The sequence below is a fragment of the Vicugna pacos genome, chromosome 3, assembly GCF_048564905.1.
Source record: "Vicugna pacos chromosome 3, VicPac4, whole genome shotgun sequence".
Taxonomy (NCBI): domain Eukaryota; kingdom Metazoa; phylum Chordata; class Mammalia; order Artiodactyla; family Camelidae; genus Vicugna; species Vicugna pacos.
The window spans coordinates 31,195,961-31,216,132 of record NC_132989.1 but is presented as its reverse complement, the minus strand read 5'-3'; the positions used below and the strand labels follow the sequence as shown (position 1 = coordinate 31,216,132).

At 44.0% G+C, this 20,172-nt stretch overlaps 1 protein-coding gene across 1 annotated transcript; it reads left to right on the top strand.

Moving 5' to 3' along the window:
• The first annotated feature begins 1,438 nt into the window (after positions 1-1,438).
• On the top strand, positions 1,439-19,843 carry ISOC1 (isochorismatase domain containing 1). The gene is made up of 5 exons (XM_072957488.1): positions 1,439-1,854; positions 11,384-11,503; positions 11,608-11,811; positions 13,602-13,718; positions 18,717-19,843. Exons 1-5 carry the CDS (start codon positions 1,555-1,557, stop codon positions 18,861-18,863), a joined length of 888 nt encoding a protein of 295 aa, XP_072813589.1. The 5' UTR covers positions 1,439-1,554; the 3' UTR covers positions 18,864-19,843.
• Positions 19,844-20,172: the final 329 nt, after the last annotated feature.

The following is a 20,172-nucleotide window of genomic DNA, read 5'->3' as shown; positions in this document are numbered from 1 at the left end:
TAGTCCACTTAGAATAGGTAATTTTTGTAATCAGCCCAGAGGAAGTACCTTTTTCTCATCAGCACAGATTTGAACATCATAAAGAAGACTTCGCAATGGAGTGATATCTGCAAAAATAACACTGGGTCTCATGGGTTCAGACTACAGTCCTCCCCCACCCACTGCCACCTTCAGCTCTTTAAAATGTTTTTGAAAAAATTTTTTTCAATTTCAATTTTTTAAAGTGACGTATAGTGGATTTAGTTTTAAGTGGGATCACAAAGTATGATGCGAAGCCAGAAAACAGTCTATTTTCAGTAGCTTGGGTTCAAGTGAGCAATAAAGGGCAAAGGATGGTCTTAGCATTACTTTAAAGCAGTGATTCTCATCTGGGGGCAGATTTGCTCCCTGAGGGATATTTGGTAATGGCTGGACACGTTTTTGTTATTGCCAAGATTAGGGGAGTACTGGGTGATACTGGCATCTAGTTAAGTAGAGGCTATGGATGCTGTTAAACAGCCTACAAATAAGCAAGACAGACCCCCCTTGAAAAAGTAGTATCCATTCCAAATGTCAGCAACGCCAAATGAGAAACCCTTCCTTTTTTTTTTCCTAAAAAGAGAAAACCCCTAATATCTAAAATCTAATTCTGTTTAGATTCATCAGCCTACCTTCCCAGGACCTGACATTTAAGGAAACTTTGTTCAAAATGGATACTTTTCTAATTCAAGCTAATTATAGTACCTTACAGTGCTAATAACTCAGAAAATTATTTTATTTGAAGGTGATTGCTTTTACTCGCTTAAACACAGTAACCTCGGTTTGAATATAAAGTCCTGCCTTTTAGTCTTAAACCCCTTTATATTTTGCAATTCCCACTCCAAGTTCTCCCGGAAACTGGGTTGAGATAAAGAGAGACTAAGATCTCAACTCCACGACTATGTTCCATCGGATTGGGAAAAAACGGAAATACCGCGTCCTGGATGGCCCTCCTAAGGAAGCATTGACTCCCGTCGCTCTCACGGTGTCTCTCAGCCTGTCCTATTGGTTTTGAGATTAATGCTGCCATCCTCAAGGACTGCATGCCCCTGGACGAGGCCAACAGGTAACGCGTCCCAGCAGATTCAGCCGGGCAGCCCCCTTTCCCCAAGCACAGCCCCACAGTCCCGGAGAACAGCGCTCGACGGTGGGCGGATCGGGCTGGAAGGCGGGCCGCAGTCCACCTCTGAGGACCCGAGCACCTCAGGCAGGTAGAGGGCATGCAAGGAGACCAGGCTCCCCGCGACCCCGCCGAGTCGCGGCGGGAGGGGCCGCGCGCCACCGGAGGGCTGGAAGGGGCGGTCCGGGCGGCGGGCGCAGGCGCTCGCCCGCGCGCCGGGGCCGCAGCACCCGGCCCTCCCCGGCGGTCCGCCCTCCGCCGGGGCTGGGGGAGGGCGCGCCGGCCGCGGCCGCCAGGACCCGCCCCCTCGCCTCCCCGAGCGGGCGGCGGGCGGCGGGCGGCGCGGGGAGGCGGGGCCGCGGCGGCCGGCCGTGTCTGCGCCTCGCGGCCTCGGAGCTCGCAGACGCTCCGGGAACATGGCGGCGGCGGAGCCGGCGGTGCCGGCGCTCCCCGGCGGCGGCGCGGGGGCGCCGTCGGGCACCGTCCCGGTGCTCTTCTGCTTCTCGGTCTTCGCGCGGCCCTCGGCTGTGCCGCATGGCGCGGGCTACGAGCTGCTCATCCAGAAGTTCCTCAGCCTGTACGGCGACCAGATCGACATGCACCGCAAATTCGTGGTGCAGCTCTTCGCGGAGGAGTGGGGCCAGTACGTGGACCTGCCCAAGGGCTTCGCGGTGAGCGAGCGCTGCAAGGTGCGCCTCGTGCCGCTGCAGATCCAGGTGGGTCCCGCGGGAGGGGCCGTGCGCCCCACCGCTGCTCCCGGTCCCGGTGCGTCCCCGTCCCCGCCGCGCTCCTCAGGTGCCCCGCGGCGGCGGGCCCTGCGCGCCCCGCCGGCTCGGAAGGGCCGCGTCGCTGTCGCCAGCCTCGCGGACGGCCGAGCGAAGGTGCCTGTCCGAAGGTGACGGTCACCGGCTGTCCTCGGCCGAGAACGGGGCGTGGGCCTCCCTGCTCGTGGCGGCGCGCGCGAACGCCCCCACGTGTGTGGTCCTCAGCCGCCCGCATCCGCTTTGTGTGCCAGGAGCGAGTCCCCGCCGCCTGCGTAACCGAAGGGCTGTGCGGTGTAGCTGTGTTTTTAATTCGGGGTGATGCAGAACTGGGGAAAAGAGATTGTGTGGGGAGCGTTGGCCTTAGGGTTTGCTCCCCGATTTGTGTTTACCACTTGCGGAAGCGCAAACTTTAGGAGTCAGATCCATCCTCCCTTCTCCTCCCCAGCTTTCGGCGCTTTGATCTTAAGCCTTTCCTAACCGTGAGTGAAGTAACAATTTGTTTAGCCTTTTGCTAGTAGCTGCTGAATCTGTTGATTACATATACATCGCTTACGTTGCAAAAGTCATTTGACTCGGGACTGCAGTACCTTCTTAAATACCCAACTTTAGCCCGACCATTGTTTCCTGGTCGTGCAGGCTGAACAAGTTGTTATACCTTTTTATACCTTAAAAAATTTTATACCTTGAAAAATTTTTTTTAAAAAGCCATTCTCTTACACTACGCAGATCTGCCTCCCGTGTTCTTTCTACGCTCAGAGGATTCCCTGGAGAATTTTATGTATTTGAAAAGCAAGAACAAAAGATATATTTTAGGTACTACACCGTAACATTTTTTTTCTTTTCTTTTTTTTTTTTTAGAGAAACCGATAAGCCGTTTCTTTGGAAGACCAAACTGAAATGTGGGTCTCGGGCTTAGAAAACATTTTAATATTTTAGTGTCATCTTCTGAGGATTATTCTCTAGTTTGCTTGTTTTTTTTTTCAGTCGTAGTTGGCCACGGAATTGGTTTTGTTTATCACCCCAGCACCCAGGCCAGAAGCTTCCAAAGTAGGTACTTTAACCTGGATAAAGTTCTTTTGTTCGGAGGACGAAGGCTAGGATATTCCATGGTCAACCCTTGGAGTCAGATGGTGTCTGATACCGTAGAAGTTGCCCTGCTGTCGGGAGAGTCGTGGTTTATAGGTGTTTACTACTCCCCATTTTTATGTCTTTCGGAGCTTTCATGGCTGACACCTCTCTGCAGCCTTCCCTGTCAGTCTGTTTAGATTATTGCTGCCAAAATATGGAAGAAGTTGGATGCACATTTTACAAATCCATTAATAAAGGCTAGAATCCAAATACTAACTGAAGAGGTCTGGAGCTTTACTGAGGATGCAGGCTTCTTTGTGATGCATTTCCTGTAGTGGTTGGGAGGGTGGGTGGGCTGTTACCTAGTAAGATGTTATGCCAAACTATCACCCCTTCAAGGCCAAGTCTTTAAGGCCTTTTTTCCCCCCAAGATAGAATTTTTTGTTTGGAAAAATTAAAGGTCTATGTAACAATTCTTTTTAATCAGGCATTTTAGAAATAAATAATGTATATGTATATACCTGAAATGTCTTGTACGTTCTCAGAAGACATTACATAACTCAAGTAACGTAACTTTTGAAATATTTTGCTTGGCATAGAAGATAAAATGTAGTTAATTTCTTGTGATGATATTTGAAGTAATAATTATAATAAGAGCACTCCTCTGAGCCATCCTTTAAAAAAATCTTATTTTCTTTCACTAAATAGTCCATGAATCCTTAAGTAACTGTTATATGATACTTTATATATTTTAAAGTATTTAAAAATATTTTTCTTTTATATTATTTTAGTATCACAATAGTTTGAGTTTTTCAGTGAGATGCCTCCCCCAGCTTAAAAATAGATAATGTGGAAAGGTACACATACACACACACACACACACACACACACACACCCATACCTATTCTGATGTCTTATTTATATAAGAAGATATGTGTGTGTGTATGTGCACATATGTATGCGTATATATGTGTATGTATGCTCTCAGAAGAGAAAGGAAGAGATTTCTTTTCATGACCATTTTACTATATTTTTGGAACAAAGCTGCATAATGCTAGAGACATGGACGTTTTATGACTAGACCAGAACATAGAGTTAGTTCCACAAACATTTGAGTGGCAGCTGTAAGTACCTGGCACAGAGGATGTAAACATGGGTAAGACCCAAGTCTTGTTCATTACCTAATAATCTAACTTTTTATTCTGCAGAAGAGCAGAGCATGGAGGAAGTTGTCTGAGGTGCTGTGGTGATAATGGTAGAGCTAGCGGGGCACGCGAAGGTTCTCTCCTGCGCTGACCATGTAGAATTCATGTTCTCATTCCATGCTCAATGAAAATACCAAGCAGAATGCAGAACAAACCACAGACTTGGGCTTGTAACATCGTTTGTTCTGACGCTGTTCATTGTTTCTTTGGAACAGATGCCTGTCACTTAGGAAGACTCACAGTGGCCGTCAGTGAGGCCACGCTCTGGGGACGACAGGCCCCTTCTCCCAGAGGCAGGGATAAAGACCATAAGTTTGGTCACATGCCGTCCATGGCTTAAATTATGTTACTTGTTACTTCTCCAAAAGTAGGCCTTAGAGCGTTGGTGGCCCTGCTCATGTACCTATATTCTAGAATGTTCTTAATTTACATCGGGACTCGAGTTTGCTGCCATGCTCGTTCTGACCGCTGTTGCTAGTCACCTTGTAAAACACTGTCTGTGCCGGTGACTGGTTAGCAGCCCTGTGGGGTCTGATCTTTAAGACCCCACTGCCAGTGTTAGGCTGTGGTAACGTTGTAGTGTCTTCTCTTCTGCAATATTCTGCCAGTGGCTGCGTGTCTGCTGACGGCTCAGGTAGCTGAGGACAGTTCACGTTTCAGGCACGGCTTATGTGTCTTCTGCTTTGTCACAGTGCTTGAGGTCTGAGGAGTTTTGAGACACAGGGGAAGAAATGTAAATGAGAGGATTATACAGTGGGAATTTAGATCGTTTTGATGACTTACAAGTGTGACTTTCTCAAAAGGTATTTCCCAAGTTGTAACTACTGGAAAATTCAACCCTGGAATCTCATGTAAATTTGGTGTCACACCACCAGGTATTTTTCCAGCTCGTCACCAGGGAAGACAGAGCCCAAGTAGAGGAGAAGGAAGTGGATGTGGTAAGAATGACACTCCGGAGAGGATTTTTCTTGGGTGTGGAGTGGGGGGGTGCTCTGGCAGCTTTGTGTGGGCAGAAGGTAAGGGCTTCCCTGGGAAGGTTACTTTGGCCTTTTCCTGAGATGGTTAATTGGGAAGGGGTTCTGTCCCAGCTTTCACTTTCTTGGAGGTTTATTACTACCACTATTATTTTAAACAGAGGCATGGACATTTTACAGCTAGAAGAGACACCGGAGTTCGTGGTGGGAAGGGAGACAAGGCAGGGTTTGGAAAGAGGAGGGAGAGGAATGGTTTCCCCTTGGGCTTGCTTGTTGGAAGGTGGTGATTTGATTATAGGACCTTTCCCCAGGGAGCAGGTTCATGAGCTGATGCTTAGAAGCTCTGGAAGCTTTCAGAGAAGCAGGCCAGACCTGCCTTGGGGGGCAGGCTGGCAGGGTCGGAGCAGCTGGTTCCTGAGGGTTTCATGTTGTCTCCTCCTGACTTTTTAAAAATTAAACATTCCAAATTACCGCCCAGAGCATGGTACACTTTTTGCCCCTTGTGGATACAAAAGAGGCTACTGTAAATAAGCTATGTTCGAGAGTGGGAGCTGTGATCTGTGGTTGGCATTTTTTTTTCTTTCGTTTAGGTAGCCAAGGGAAATTCAGTGTCCATTCAGATGTCACTGTGTTCCTGGGATCTGGCCAGTTTCACCTTCACCTCAGCCTGCCGTGCAATCTAAAGAAGTCCCCAGTCCTCAGCACCAAAATGGGTGGAGGTAGCTGGCCTCCCTTGGCCCGTTAGACAGCTCATACTTTAACTGATAAGCTTGTAATATTAATGTCTGTGACATGAGTGCTTACAGTGGGTGGGTATGTTGTAAAATAAGAGTGAAATAAATATTCTCTTGCAGCCTGAATTAAGAAGCTCCAGACCTATTTAGTCAGGAACAGATCATGTAATTGTAAGTCTTTTGGTGATATTTGGAAATCCACTTTATGAATCGTTTCTTAAGTCTATAGACTATGTTAATATAACAGGTTAGGGAATATCAGTATTTCTATTTAGATATTGGCTTCTTAAGGGATCTTAGCTTAAATGGTATTGTAACCTCAGTATAGAAACCTGTGCTGAAGTTCAGAGCGTACTGTATGTTTCCTAGAGGAGGCATCGCACAGTGGTTATTGATTGATTACATGAAGCGGATTTAATCTTTGAAACAGCCCTATGAGGTAGATACTGTTTCTGTTGCTTTGTTACAGATTCAGGAACTGCTGTTTGGAGATGTTAATGATTTGCTTCATCTCATGAAATTGAAGTGAGTGGCACTGAGATTTGGACTCAGATTCCCGTGCCCAGGGGCTGTGCTGGGTAGGCTCCCTTGTAACCTGGGAGAGTCCTATCACAGAACTCTGTTTTAAGGGAGTCAGTATCGAAACAAGGCCTTACTGGTCACACTTCTTGGGTCCGCTTCTCAGTGAAGTAATGATACCTCGTGTCGCCTTCTGGACCCTCTCCCAGGCAGATTGGCAGATCGCACCTCTGCTGTGACTGTGACAGACCACCAAATTTCTGAAAACATCACATTTACGACTCCAAACTTTGTTCCTCAAGATGCACAGTGTACTCACTGTGGTCCTTCGCTTGGGTGCTGCTGCAGCAAAGTGCCACAGACAGAGTGGCTTACACAACAGAAACTTACCTCTCACAGTTCTGGAGGCTGGAGATCGCCTTTGGCTCCTTCTGAGGGCTGTGAGGGAGAGTCGTTCCACGGCCCTCTCCTGGCCGCTGGGGTCTGCCGGCCATCTCTGGTGTTGCTTGGCTTGTAGACACACCATCCTCCTCTCTGCTTTCATGTTCACAGGGCCTTCTCTGTGTCCAAATTTCCCCCCTTTTCAAGGACGCTGGTCATGTTGGATTAGGCACCCACTCTACTCCAGTATGACCTCATCTTAACTAAGTATGTTTTCAGTGACTGCTGCCAAATAAGGCCACTTTCCGAGGTGGTTAGGAATTTAACATGAATTTTGGAGCACACAGTTCAACGTGCAACACTCACCATGCATTACTGGTGTGCAGAGAACAGGACTAGCGTACCGTGTCTCACTGAGCGAGGCCGGCCACCCTGTCCGCGCCTGTCCTGAGTAACTGGGGACCAAGCAGGGGAGGAGCAGGTTCCCTGCAGATGGAGCAGCCGTGGTTAGAAAATGGTCAGGGCACGTGTGGTGGTGAAGGACGGGAAGTACTGTAAATACTGGTGATGGTAATAATGGGACTTGGGGGTGAAAAGTCTTCTGAATATGAAATCTAAGGTCAAATCCCAGCTATGACAGTTCTAAAGAAAGTGGACAAGCGTTTGTATTTGAAATTGGTCTCTTAAATTCTTGCTTGAGGAAGCCGTTGGCTGTGATCAGCTTTTTGTATTGGAATATGGACACTGAAATATGTATTTTTATGTTTGTGGAGGAGGGATATGTATATAGGTAGATATATACATGTATGAAGGTGCACATAAATACATATTTATTTTTACATGTGATTTCTTCGTACTTCTTGAGTGTGTGTTGATCTGTAATTGCTCCACTTGCTGTGACGGCATTTGGTCAAGTCCATTTTTAATTTGCTGTCTTGCAGTTGCAGCACGCCTGAGGATGAGCAGCACTTTTAGTTATCTGCAAGGCTTTGGTTTAAGAGAAATTTCTGAGTCACATTAAGAAGTCCCTGAATTATGGAGTCGGTATATAATTTAACAACAGCTATTGAAATTCATGTGGATTTTGGGTGTATGGGGGGATTGGTTGGACATGATTAGAGTTTTTCAGTGGGTTTTTTGTTTGTTTGTTTGTTTTGTTTTTCTTTTGTTTTTTGGTAGCCTCAAATCCTCCTTTCTGTCCCGTAAGATACAAAGGTTATTTGTGAAGTAGCATCTTTTCCCTCAACTACCACGGCATAGGGAGACCATTTTTTTTAAAATAAGCTTTTCATTTTAGAATAGTGTTAGATTTACAGCAAAGTTGCACAGACAGTATAGAGACTTCCTCTGTACCTGTACCTGGCTCCCCTCTTGCTAATGTCTTAAGTCACTGTGGCTCACTTTGTCACTACATTCCCATTAGCTGAGCTCCACACTCAGTCAGATTTCACTAGCTTTTCCCCAGTGCCCTTTTTCTGTTCCAGGGTCCCATTCAGGATGCAGATTACCTTAGTTGTCATGTCTCCTTAGACTCTTCCGGGCTATGACAGTTCGTCAAAGTCTCATTGTTTTTGATGACCTTGACAGTTTTGAGAAGTACTGATTAGATATTTTGGTAGAATGGACCTCAAGTTTTGGTTTTTCTGATGTCTTCCTCATGCTTAGGTTGGGGTTGTGGCATTTTGAGGGGAAGATGGTGAAGGTCATTCTCATCACGGTCAAGGCTACATTCTACCCACGGGACTTCTTTGATTACCTTAATCTTGATCATCTGCATAAAAAGGCAGGTTTTTTTTTTTATCACTGTACGGTTACCCTCCCCCCTGTACTCTGCTCTGAGGAAGCAGGCCATCTTCCAGGGGATGTCCTCTCCTGAAGAGGAGACTTTCTAGGCATTTGTGATTTGCTAAATTATAACCAGTCATCTCTGCATTTAAAAAAAGAAAAAAGCTTCACCCCTTTATCTGTATGGTTTCTTTCTTTAACTGAAGCCTTACCCATGATGAGTTCCTGGGTTAGAAAGGCTTTGCAGGGTGGTAAGGATTTCAGGGCTGCGTTTTCTGACTCCTCAGTCTGTCTAACATGACATCACACATCTGGTGTGGTCCCCTGCCCAGAACAGATACCTCACAGCTGAAATGAGGTGTGGGGAAGCACCAGGTGACGGGAACCCCAGGGAACCCCAGCTCTGAATAATCTAGGATTTCTGGGTAGATAAGGCTTTATTCCTTTAAATATCTCAATTTTGAATATTTTGACCATTTTATATGGTAGTCCCGAAATATTATGTAGCTTCCTGTCTTTGTAATGAGTGTGATAAGATGACATTGTCCGAGTTTATGACCTGCAGACAGCTTGTTACTCCTTCATGGGTGTCGGGACTGTCATTGACTTTTGATCTGCTCGTATTGTATTTTTATTCTCTTCTCCGTCAGCTGTCGTTTCTTGCTGCTGTCAGTTTGCCTCTCCAGCAGTTTCCTTTCTGATTTGCTTTTTGTAACCTTCTGTGAATTTAGAGCCCAGACAACCAAACTTGCTAGTCCTGTACACAGAGTTTTCAGAACAGCGGAGATGAGATCTGAGCGTGGGGAGCTCAGCAGGTGGAAGTGTGAGTGTACTGGTTGTGGTGCAACTGCCCGGAGTTTAGTTTTGCTTCCTTGCTGGTTTTCCCCTGGGGTAGAACGGCAAGATTGCCAAGTTGCATCACAGTTGTTTGAAACAGGGCAGTTGTAGGTAAACTGCTTTTCACAGTGTGCCCTGAACACATTCTAGGTGACTACGGACCCACGGGCCAAATGCATAAAAACAATGCATACAGATTTTGAGCCAGGATTTAATGTTTACTGAGAATTTAAGATACATAGTCATAAGTAGTGATTGGTTTTCAACATAGTTCCTAAAGTGCTTAGGTATACATCATACTTACTGCTTTTGAAAGTGACCATATGGAAGCATAATACTTGTATTAAAAATTTAAGTAACATAGCAACCGAAGGTGGAATACATAATTTAAGATGCTTGAATATTTATTTTAAACTTACTTTGTTGGCAGTGTAGGAAAACCCTCTCCATAGTGTTAGGATTACAGATGGCACTCCCATTCTGATGAGACCTTGGTGTTGGACTGCACATGGTTAATCAGCGCACATTTGTAGAGGAGATTAAGGTGCCAGAGTCCTTCAGACCAGGACAAAGATAAATAAAGGGCAGACTAACTGGAACAGTCATGTTGTTAAAAGATTCCTTTTAATGTTTCAGTCAATTCCCATTCTAATTGTTTCTTGAGAGGATGCCTTGTGCTGAGGTACTAAGGCAGAGTTAGGGCCGGGCTGGTGGTCAAGGCACCACCATAGAGTCAGGACTCAGATTGCTCTGGAAAATTATGAGTAGTTATTTTCTGTGGGTGGTTTTAGAGAGAACAAAACAAATTAGAGGGGAGGTTAAAGGGGTGGCTTTTAAGAGTAGTGGTGTCGGTTCATTCAGAATCAGACCGCATCCTGATGGAACTTCCTCTAGTTTGAGAAGGCAGAAAGAAAAGCACTATGGAGTTTGAAGAACCCAGTGAGATTAAATTCTTGTATTCAACAGTGATTTTGACTTTTTGGTAGATCCTTATTGGGCTCAAGTTGTTAGAATAGACCAACTCCAGCAATTTATGTGAAGCTTGGTAATCTAATTCCCAGCTCTCCTTGACTTAATTCGTTGACTTTCCCAATTGTGATAAATATGTGTAAGAATGCAGATTCAGCCTTATGTCTGTCCATTTCACAGTGGTGATGTGCTTGGCATCATTTTATTGCGTTTCTTTGAACTCTTAAGAAGTTATTCTTGAGAATAAGAGCTTAATATTTCTGTGTTGATGATAGCATTAATTCTGGATTTGTTTCTGTTTTTTAAACTTCATGTTTTGGACAGCAGGAGTTCTAGATTTGTTTCTGTTTTTCTAGTCACTGCTACAGATTATTTTAAATTTTACTGTTTGTACTTGTGAGCAATGCCATCATCAAAGTTAGGTGTTTACTGTTTCAACATTTTTTTCTGAATTATAAAAGTAATACACACTTTTAAACAACATTTGGGAAATGTTTTTAAATAGCATCTGAAAAATAAGAGAAAGGTATTATGAAAAAATACCTCCAGCGTCCCTAACTGTATAACCACTTGTTAATATTTTCCTGTATTTGCTCCTACTTTTTTGTCGTATTTTTGCATAACCGATACATTATTAAACTGTGTTCTGTTTTTAAAATTAACATAGATTATCAGCATTTCTTAGATGATACAGATTCTTTGAAAACATGTGTATTATTTCAGTTGGCAAAAATGTTTGTCATGTGAATGTGTTAAAATTTGTGAAATCGTCTTTTGTATTGCGGGCTCTTAGTTTATTTCTAATTTTCACCATTAAAAGCAATTCAGTGAATGTCTTTGGGGATGATTTTTTTCCTGTTATTCATATCATTTCTTTTGAATAATAGTTGTAGCTATTGACTTAATGGGGCAAACAGTAGAAATGTTTTTCTCTCTTTACTGACCTCTGCTGAAAATAAATGCCATTGTATAACGAGTGCTAAATCATTCTTTTTTCTTTTTTCCTCAGCTCACTACCCTGGGAAATCTTACACCTTCAAGCACTGTGTTTTTCTGCTGTGATATGCAGGAAAGGTTCAGACCAGCCATTAAGTATTTTGGAGATATTATTAGTGTGGGACAGAGATTGGTATGCTTGTTTGTTTATTTTTTTCCAATTTGCATGATATAGTTTCATACACACACATATGTATATTGCTAATTATCTTTGTGGGGTTTTTTTTCCCCCCACAGTTGCAAGGGGCCCGGATTTTAGGAATTCCAGTTATTGTAACAGAACAGTACCCTAAAGGTCTTGGAAGCACCGTTCAAGAAATTGATTTAACAGGTGTAAAACTGGTACTTCCAAAGACCAAGTTTTCAATGGTATTGCCAGAAGTGGAAGCAGCATTAGCAGAGATTCCTGGAGTCAGGAGTGTTGTGTTGTTTGGAGTAGAAGTAAGTACCTCTTGCTATGTTTTGCACACAATATTGTTTGTAGAAAACTTGTTATTTCCAGAATGTAATTTTGTATGCAGACGACCATGTAAGTAATAATGGTGGAAAATAGCCACCATTTATTAAGTGTTTACTATTTGCATTGCGCTGATCTAAACACTTTATATCAGTTCGTGGAACTCTCACAGCAATCCTCTGAACTAGATACTTTTGGTCTCAGCATGTTACAGATTAGCAAACTAAAACCCAGATGCTATATATGTCTTCCCCAAGGTCATATAGCTAGCTCAGGAATGGAGCTGCATGCGGAGCTGATTGATTCTTGTGCCTTTACTTTGAACCACTATACTTTTGGAACACGTTTTCACTGAAGGCATTATGTTCATGTAGGATTTCACCTTGGTCATATTTTTGTAGAAAAACCTTAGAAGTCGTATGTAGTTCATTGTCATTCACGTTTGAATCATGTACGTATTTTTTTAAAGGAAAAAAATGCTCATGGATCCTAATGCGGATTGAAATGATTTTTGTTTGTTTGTTTTTTGCACATGTATAAATAGAGTGTAAGTATTTAATCATAGCTTTGAACTAAAATTTTTAAATTGTGAAAAAAACTAAAAACAATGAAATCCAAGTAGTAATGTTAATTTAAGATACCTATGATGTTTTGATAGTAGGTTTTAGTTTTCTTTTTCCAATTTTTTAAATCATTTTTTTCCCTTCCAGTTTGATTGAGCTGTCATTGACATACACTGTATACTTTTTGGGGGGAGGCACTGGGGATTGAACCCAGGACCTTGTGCTTGGTAGGTACTGTGCCACTGAGCTATACCCTCCCCACCGGTGGTAGGTTTTATAGTAGTAAGTTTTACTAGGAGAAAAACATAGCCTCAAGTTTAAATGTATGTAAAATATTTCTGTATTTTGACTTAAATATAATATAAAGGAAGCTCGTTTGCACAAATATGCCATGCCAAGTGCTGTTGCTGACTTTTGTGCTTTTCTTGCTTGTTCATCGTTGTTAGACCTCATGCCTAATCACAGTCATCTTTAGCAGTCCTTCACTGCTCATTTTAATGAGTTGTCAGTTGATAATTCTCCATAGTTCTCTGGCCATGTGAAGATAAGGTTGGCATCGTGGCATTATTAAAATCTGCTTTCATTGGTTGTATAATCCACTTATCGTTGGAACATGTTTTTACTCTTTATTCTCTGCTAATGAATTGTTTCAAGGTAGTACTTACAAAGATGGCATCTGTGTAATGCGTTTGCTGGTGATGTGTACTGGGTATTTTTTGCCTGTGTTACAGGTTATTTTTAACCTGTCCTACCTTCAGTACTGGGTGCCTTGTAACAACTCAGTTCCCCCACCACTGTCTCTGCCTGCAGTACTACAGACTCATCCTTTGTGCTAGGCACTCGGTGTGAATACAGAAATAAACTCAACTGCGAGTGGCACCCAGACCAAGTGGGAGTAGTCAGCCGTATGAAGGTCCTCCAGATGACACAGATGAAAATCTTTTAAGAAAATCCTCTCAGGGCTCTAAGACTATGTTCAAGGTTTCCAGTTCAAAGAGCACTGATGTAATCCAGTTCCTGACTTTGGAGAGGAACCCAGAGCCAGAGATGCTGTTTATGCTCGAGATCACTAGTGAGTTAGAGGCAAGACTAGATGTCGGACAAGGTCATCAGACCTGTAGTGCCCTTTCTGCTTTTCCATGTTATTGCACATTTGGCAGGTATTTTTAGTTTACCACATTGTTACATACGATCTTTCGCTTTCCTTCTAGACCCACGTGTGCATCCAACAAACAGCTCTGGAGCTAGTTGGCCGAGGGATTGAGGTTCATATTGTTGCTGACGCCACGTCATCAAGAAGCATGATGGACAGGATGTTTGCTCTTGAGGTAATTGTCCTGCTGTAAAAGAAATCATTTACCACGTTCTCCAGATAAATGTGAAGGGTATTGAATATGTAGCAGCAGTGAAAAATGTAGCTCTTAAATTTCAGCTTGGTCTGACAATTTCAGACTCACTGGTTGCAGGGTCTCTACTCTGCACCGACCGACCTCTGGGGTCTCACCACCGTATCCTGTTTTACATCTTCTCTGTCTTTGGATCCAGATTTCTAGTGATGCCAAACGCTCCTTTACATCTTTTGTCATAACTTTGCTATAGTTTTACACGTAGACTAAGAGGTATTCCAGTAAGCTTAACCTGAACTATTTAGAGATTTGCAAATTAAAAACGGTTTAGTTAGGCTTAACTCAGCCAAGATCTAGCCAAAACCTAAGGCGTGGTGGGCCTAGGCCTGGTTCAGCCTTATGTTCGTCCTCTTCAGACTTGCATTTCTGGGAATAGGAGGTGAGTCACTGACTGTGGACACCGCACGTGCAGTGTTCCCTGACTCTCTGGGCTGGAGTGTCAGGACAGACCCTGGAGTCAGGGAGTTGTGATTTTCATCCACGTTGTGTAACGGTGTCTTCCTTAAACATTTCCTACTCAAAAACTGTTGAATCGCAAACTACCACGTCATCCTTTGAAACCTCCACTCCATGTGATGGATCTCTTTCTTTCATGTTTCGTTCTAATTCTAATTCTATAATTGTATTAGAGTAGTGTAGGTCTGGATTGAATTGCTGGGTTTTCAACTGGTGATTGAACATGGGAATTGTGGATTTTTTTTGGAGACCTCCAGTGTTCCATGCACAAGCTGACCTATAAGCCACTTTCTCAATAGCATTGCTGTCATCTCTTTAGCCTAAAATGTTCCTGGGGTGGGGAGTTGGGCAAATAAGAAAGAGAGGAAAGAAAGAAGGTGAAGTCAATGGGCAGGGCTGATGCAGAAGCAGGTGGGCAGCTGGCAGCAGCAGTAGTTTTAAGGCCCTGGTTGCACATCCCTTCTCTTACTCCTGAAGAAGTGAGTCCTATTTTGGGACTGTAGATGGAGATGGTTTTATTTCTTTTGCTCAGCTATTTTCAAGTTTATTTGAACTGTTGGGTCCTCTGGTTAGTTAGGTATGAAGTGTTGCTTCTTCCCATCTAAGCAAAGCTCTTTCGGCTGTCCTTACAGTCATGAGCTATCAGCTTCCATTTTTCAAATCTCTTTGGTAATCTTGGTTTAAACACTGCCACTGTCAGATCCTTATCACCTCGGCAAGCAGCTCTTTTCCTGTGAATGACCTTTATGGTATTGCTGAGGTCCTGTGTTTCCAAGGAAATGAAAAACCAAAAACATACAAAACCAAAAATCTTTGCTTGTTTTAAGAGATTTCAAGAACTTCTGTGCTGCATTCATTTAAGTTTTTTAGCCATGTCCTTATGCCATTTACTACAGAAATTTTTGATGGCAGTTCTGTCTTCTAACAAAACTCAGAATAAAAAGTCAGCCATTTACCCTCTGAACCTTATTCTTTTAGAGGTAGCCTGTCATCTCACCAACTAGGAGTCCAGACCAGGCAGGGATAACAGGGGTTTGAGTATAGGTTCTGGCATTTTGTAAATGTGTGTCCCTGGATAGATTATCTAATGTCTGTTCCTCAGATTTCTCATTGGTGATGTGAAATAAAATACATATTTTACGGTAAGACAAAAAAAATTTAAACATGGAAAAGTTTTCACTGCCCTTTGGCCTCCTCTCTCCCTCCGCTGTGCACTGTGTCTGCATAAAGCATCCACCAGACCTCCCCTGTCGGCAGCCACACCTGCTCAGCCATAGAGCAACATCCTCCTACCGCCAACCAGACAGCTCCTTAGAAGATAACATTCCTTCTTGAACTTTAAGGGGCCACAGTATCACTTAGATCTGGATTGTGTAACCTGTCAATGATACATCATTTAATCAACAGCCCTCTGTCTCAAAAAACTTACGTAACTGTGCTTTGACTTCTAACAGGTGAAGCTATTCCCAGAGCTTTCCGTGGGGCTGCACTTGGGTTATAATCCTCAGTTTGGCTCGAATAAAATTTTCCATTTCTTTCTTCTATCAACTGATTACTTTTTCCTCAGCCGTGAAATAGAAATAATAATAGTCACTACGTGGGAGGATTTTTGTGAGGATTAAATGAAATAATGTCGATAACACTTAGTACAGTGACAGACACGGTAAGCACTCAGATATTAGCCGTTGGCTTTTATTTTACTGTAGCTCTGATTTGTTGCTGTCTTCATGAGGTTTGTCTGGTTAGACAGGTCTGGCATCTGTTAGCTTCCAAGGCCTGGAAGGGACGAGTCCTGAGAAGCTGTGAGGAGGGAAGGAAAGAATATGGTCTGGGGTGGATGGGGAAGAGCCAGCAGCAGCCGGCATCGCCTGGGGTTAAAGTGCAGAGGTCGAGAGGGAGGAGGGACCAGGTCGGGTGGTGATGGCGGAGATGTGCCACGTGTCGGATTTCTCCTCTCAGCCTTCATTTGCTCTGGAGGCGTTTCAGTTAGTCCCTAAATCCTTGGGAGAAATGTGAACGTTTTTCTTTTATTCTGTGACTGTGGAAGTGGAATAGCAGCCCGTCAGCTCCCCTCTCCCCTTCCCTGCAGACACGCCCACGTCAGATAACTCCTGACACCCCGCCCCACCCCCACTGCAGTGCCTGTTGCACTGAGGACGTTCGTAGCTGCCAAAGTCAGAGACGTCTCTGCCGGGATCTGCGGTGTGTGCTTTCTTCCACAGGGCTTTCTGAGCACCTACCCTCTGCCAGGCATTCTTTCAACCTACAACTGTAGAGCAAATGTGGAATAAAATAGAGTGAAAGCCCCTCGATGTCCTTGTCCTTCTGGGGAGTTGGGTTTAGGCTTTTTGCCCCTGCCCTCCCTGAGGCTGTCATGGCTTTGTGCTCTTGCATTTTCAGGTGTGTGGGTCAGAGTAACCTTCTTTCCCTTGGCCTAGTTGGACTGGTTTTGCAAGTGTAAGGGAGGAACTCGGGAAGCCTACTGAGCCATGAACCCATTAGCATTAAACAGCTGGAGTTTTAACGGGCCCTTTTTAAGCCGGGAAGTAAAGTGAGCTTGGTGCCGGCGCTGCAGGTGTCCCCTAGCTCAGGGTGGTGGGCAGGGGCCTGCTGGGGTCCGGGAAGGGGCCCGCTGTTCCCTTCCTGCTCAGGTACCCTCGCAGCCTGGGGCTTGGCAGGCGCCGAGGGAAGGTCTGTGAGCCCGATGTGGAAGCTCTGCATTCTTAGCAAAGGCGTGAACCGCACCTTCCCCTGACGCAGCTTCTTGGCTTGCTGAGCTTTGAATGCAATCAGTATTGGCCATATCTGAGTCTGGAGCGAAGTCATTCTGTGCAGGTTTCAGTTTACTGAAGCGCGTTTCTGTGCCTCGAGCATCCCAGCTTGCCCCTTCCGGGCTGTAGGGGCTCAGCCTCCCCGAGGACTGTTGGCTCAGGCTGGACCCAGCTCTGGTCAGCAGAGCACTGTGGAAGGCTGGCTGTCGTATTTCTTCCTCAGTCCTGGGAGTGGTTTTCTGTCCTTCCTGCCTCTCCAGGGAGCTAGAAAGATTACTGAGAACTGACCTTGTGAGCACTGTGGAGTGTATAAAGCACTGTCACAGACGTGTGATTCAGGCTCGCGCTGAATCACTGGCAGCCCGTTGAGTCAACAGGGAGCAGTGAGGCCAGCAGGGCAGCTGGCTGGTGAAGGGCTTGCGTGACTGGACACTCACCCAGCTAAGCTCCAGCTGGTCTTATTTATTCCCCACCCCTCCATCTGAACCAGGCACACAGTCCTTTGAGATTCCTCAGGGTTTTGATACGATAGTCAGGAATTGACTGAAAAGCAAGGAGGAGGAAATTGGTCTCCAGAAGTCTCTGTCCCAGCGTACAGGACACTAGCAGCCCTGCTTCCTCTTTCCTGTGACACTTTCTGCTTGTTTTTTTCATTTCTCAAGACTTCTGGTCAGCTGCTCTGCACACTCTCCTGTACGGGTGGTTGAAGGCCAACCTTGCTTTCTGATGAGTAGGCTGCGGCTCAGACTCCCTTCCACTCATAAAAAGGAGGAGTCTGCCAGGGGGAGGGTTGGGCCTGTGGACCCACAGCCATCTGAAGGGTTTACTCTCACTGCGACGGATGTCCTGGCTTTTCCAGTGACTCTTTCTTCATGACAGTCTGCTCTGGGTCTTTTCCTCTGACTTGCACAGGAATTGTCTCACCACCTCATCTTCAATGGCTCTTCCACTGGGTGTTTCTTGAGACAACAGTTGGCCTGTTTTTTTCCCGAGGGTTTCTGTTAATAAGTACGTGCAGGAAATGAGTCTCTACCCTAGAATCTCTTCTCCTCCACCCCCCCACCCCGCTTTTCTCCGCTTTCTCTTCTTTGCCCTCCTCCCTCCCTTTTTCCTCTTCCTCCCTTCTCTGCACTCACCCCCGCCAAGATTTCTGTCCTTAGCTGTATTATGATTCCTCAGGAGCAATTACTCTCTGCAGCCTTAAATTTTATATTCTTGTTTAGTGATTCTAAACTGTGATGGTGGCAATGGTGGTGGTTCCATTATCAGCCGGGGGCCCGTTCTTAAACCTCACATGAGGCTCCTCTAGTGCCTGCATTTCTTACTCGTGGGACGGCATGCTCATTTTATGTCAGATGTTTGGAGACAGAAAAAAAAAGAAATGAAGAATCATTGTACAGTCCTTAGCTTTGTTTTCACGTCTGTCCCCGGCACATAGAAGTCATAATATCGGCTCCCTGTTTTCTTTTACTTGTTTCTAGTCCTTACTGCTAAGACTGAGAATTATCATGATGGGTTTGTGGCTTGGCTAGTTTGAGATCTCTGCTCATCCCTGAATTTGATGGTGTGGCTGAAGACCATGGTTTTGACAGAGGACACTAACTCTTGTCTCCTGGCATGCTTTTTGCTGTTTTAATATAATGTTCTTTCTCATGGGTATTTCCTGATTTGTCTTTATCCTTTTCCTTTTAAGCGTCTTGCTCGAACTGGGATCATAGTGACCACGAGTGAGGCTGTTCTGCTGCAGCTGGTGGCTGACAAAGACCATCCAAAATTCAAGGAGATTCAGAATCTGATTAAGGCGAGTGCTCCAGAGTCGGGTCTGCTTTCCAAAGTGTAAGATGTCTGAAGGACCAGTGTGCTCCTCACCATCAGGGGACAGGGCTGTAAGCTCTTGTCTCCACTAGAATTAAAACGTTAAATAAAAAATTGGCTCCTTTTTTGCGCCTCTTAGTAAGACTTAACCGTTAGACCGTTTGGGTACCAGCACTTAGTTACAAACGTCAAAGGCTTCAGGTGCTGCTTGTCTTCTTTTTATGTTCATGTGCTTTTATTTATTAAAACAATTATAATGGAGGTGCCTGTTTTGTCTAAACCGTATACAGTGATCATACTTTCAAAAGTGCACATTCTTGTGAAGTTTTCTTAACTTGTGCATAGTGGAGACAAAGATCTACCAGTACTGGTTTGACTTTCGTATTATTGTAAGATTATATGTTATAATTTAATGTGGATTCAGTGCTTTTACTTTACAGGTTGATTGAAATAGGATTATTATATGAGAAGTTAAAAGCAGGGCTGTGGATCGTGTTACCCCTTCCCTCACAATGCAGTCAACTTATTCACTGAGTAAGTTGCCTTGATTTAACCAGATGAAGTTATGTTGCATAATTATATAATTTCTTAATTATGCTAATTTTCTTATTCTGGTCACCATCACTGATTTTCTATTAATGTTTTCTTTTTTAGCTGAATCTTTTACCTAGAAAGATTTGTTGGGCCATTGCTTGTTTTAATTTTGCTGTTTTAACAAATGGGATGATTTGCAGTGTCATATAATTGGTGGAGGGCTGTTTTAAGATCTTTGAAATATTCCTTTAGCTGAATACCTTTACAGTTATCTTGAATACGTCTTCTGATACGCACAAGATTTATGAAAAGATAAAGGCTGGATAAAATGTAGTTTTAAGAAACCCATATTCTTGTCTGATATTTTTTCCACCTACCCTCCAATTGTTAATGCAAAAAGCCTCAGTATGATTTGGTAGCATTCATTTTGTAGTCATTACTGCCCTTCAATAAATTTATTTTCATTAAATACTTATAGGGGTTTAAAACTTCTTTTTAAACATTATGTGAAATATGGAACATGGCTGTCTTTTATATTAAAGTAATTAAAGAAAATGTATCATGTGGATGAATTTATTTCGCCCCCCCTCTAGGGATGCTGCTATTGATTGAAAGGCATAAACTTTTTGACATTTGTAGTCTTGCAACTCATGAGAAATTTTCAAAGACAGAAGGAGGCAAATGGATTGTACTGAAGGATCTTCATCATTTAAGAGCAGTAGAAATGTGTATTTTGTCAGTGTTAACAACCAACCAAGCATTCTTCTTATCGGTATATTTAAATATTTTTTTCCAGCTGA

Excerpts from the sequence above, each read along its gene's own strand:
- ISOC1 (XM_072957488.1), top strand. The coding sequence starts at position 1,555 with ATGGCGGCGGCGGAGCCGGCGGTGCCGGCGCTCCCCGGCGGCGGCGCG. Across the intron at positions 1,855-11,383 it reads TCGTGCCGCTGCAGATCCAG|CTCACTACCCTGGGAAATCT; the intron begins GTGGGTCCCGCG and ends TTTTTTCCTCAG. Across the intron at positions 11,812-13,601 it reads TTGTGTTGTTTGGAGTAGAA|ACCCACGTGTGCATCCAACA; the intron begins GTAAGTACCTCT and ends CTTTCCTTCTAG.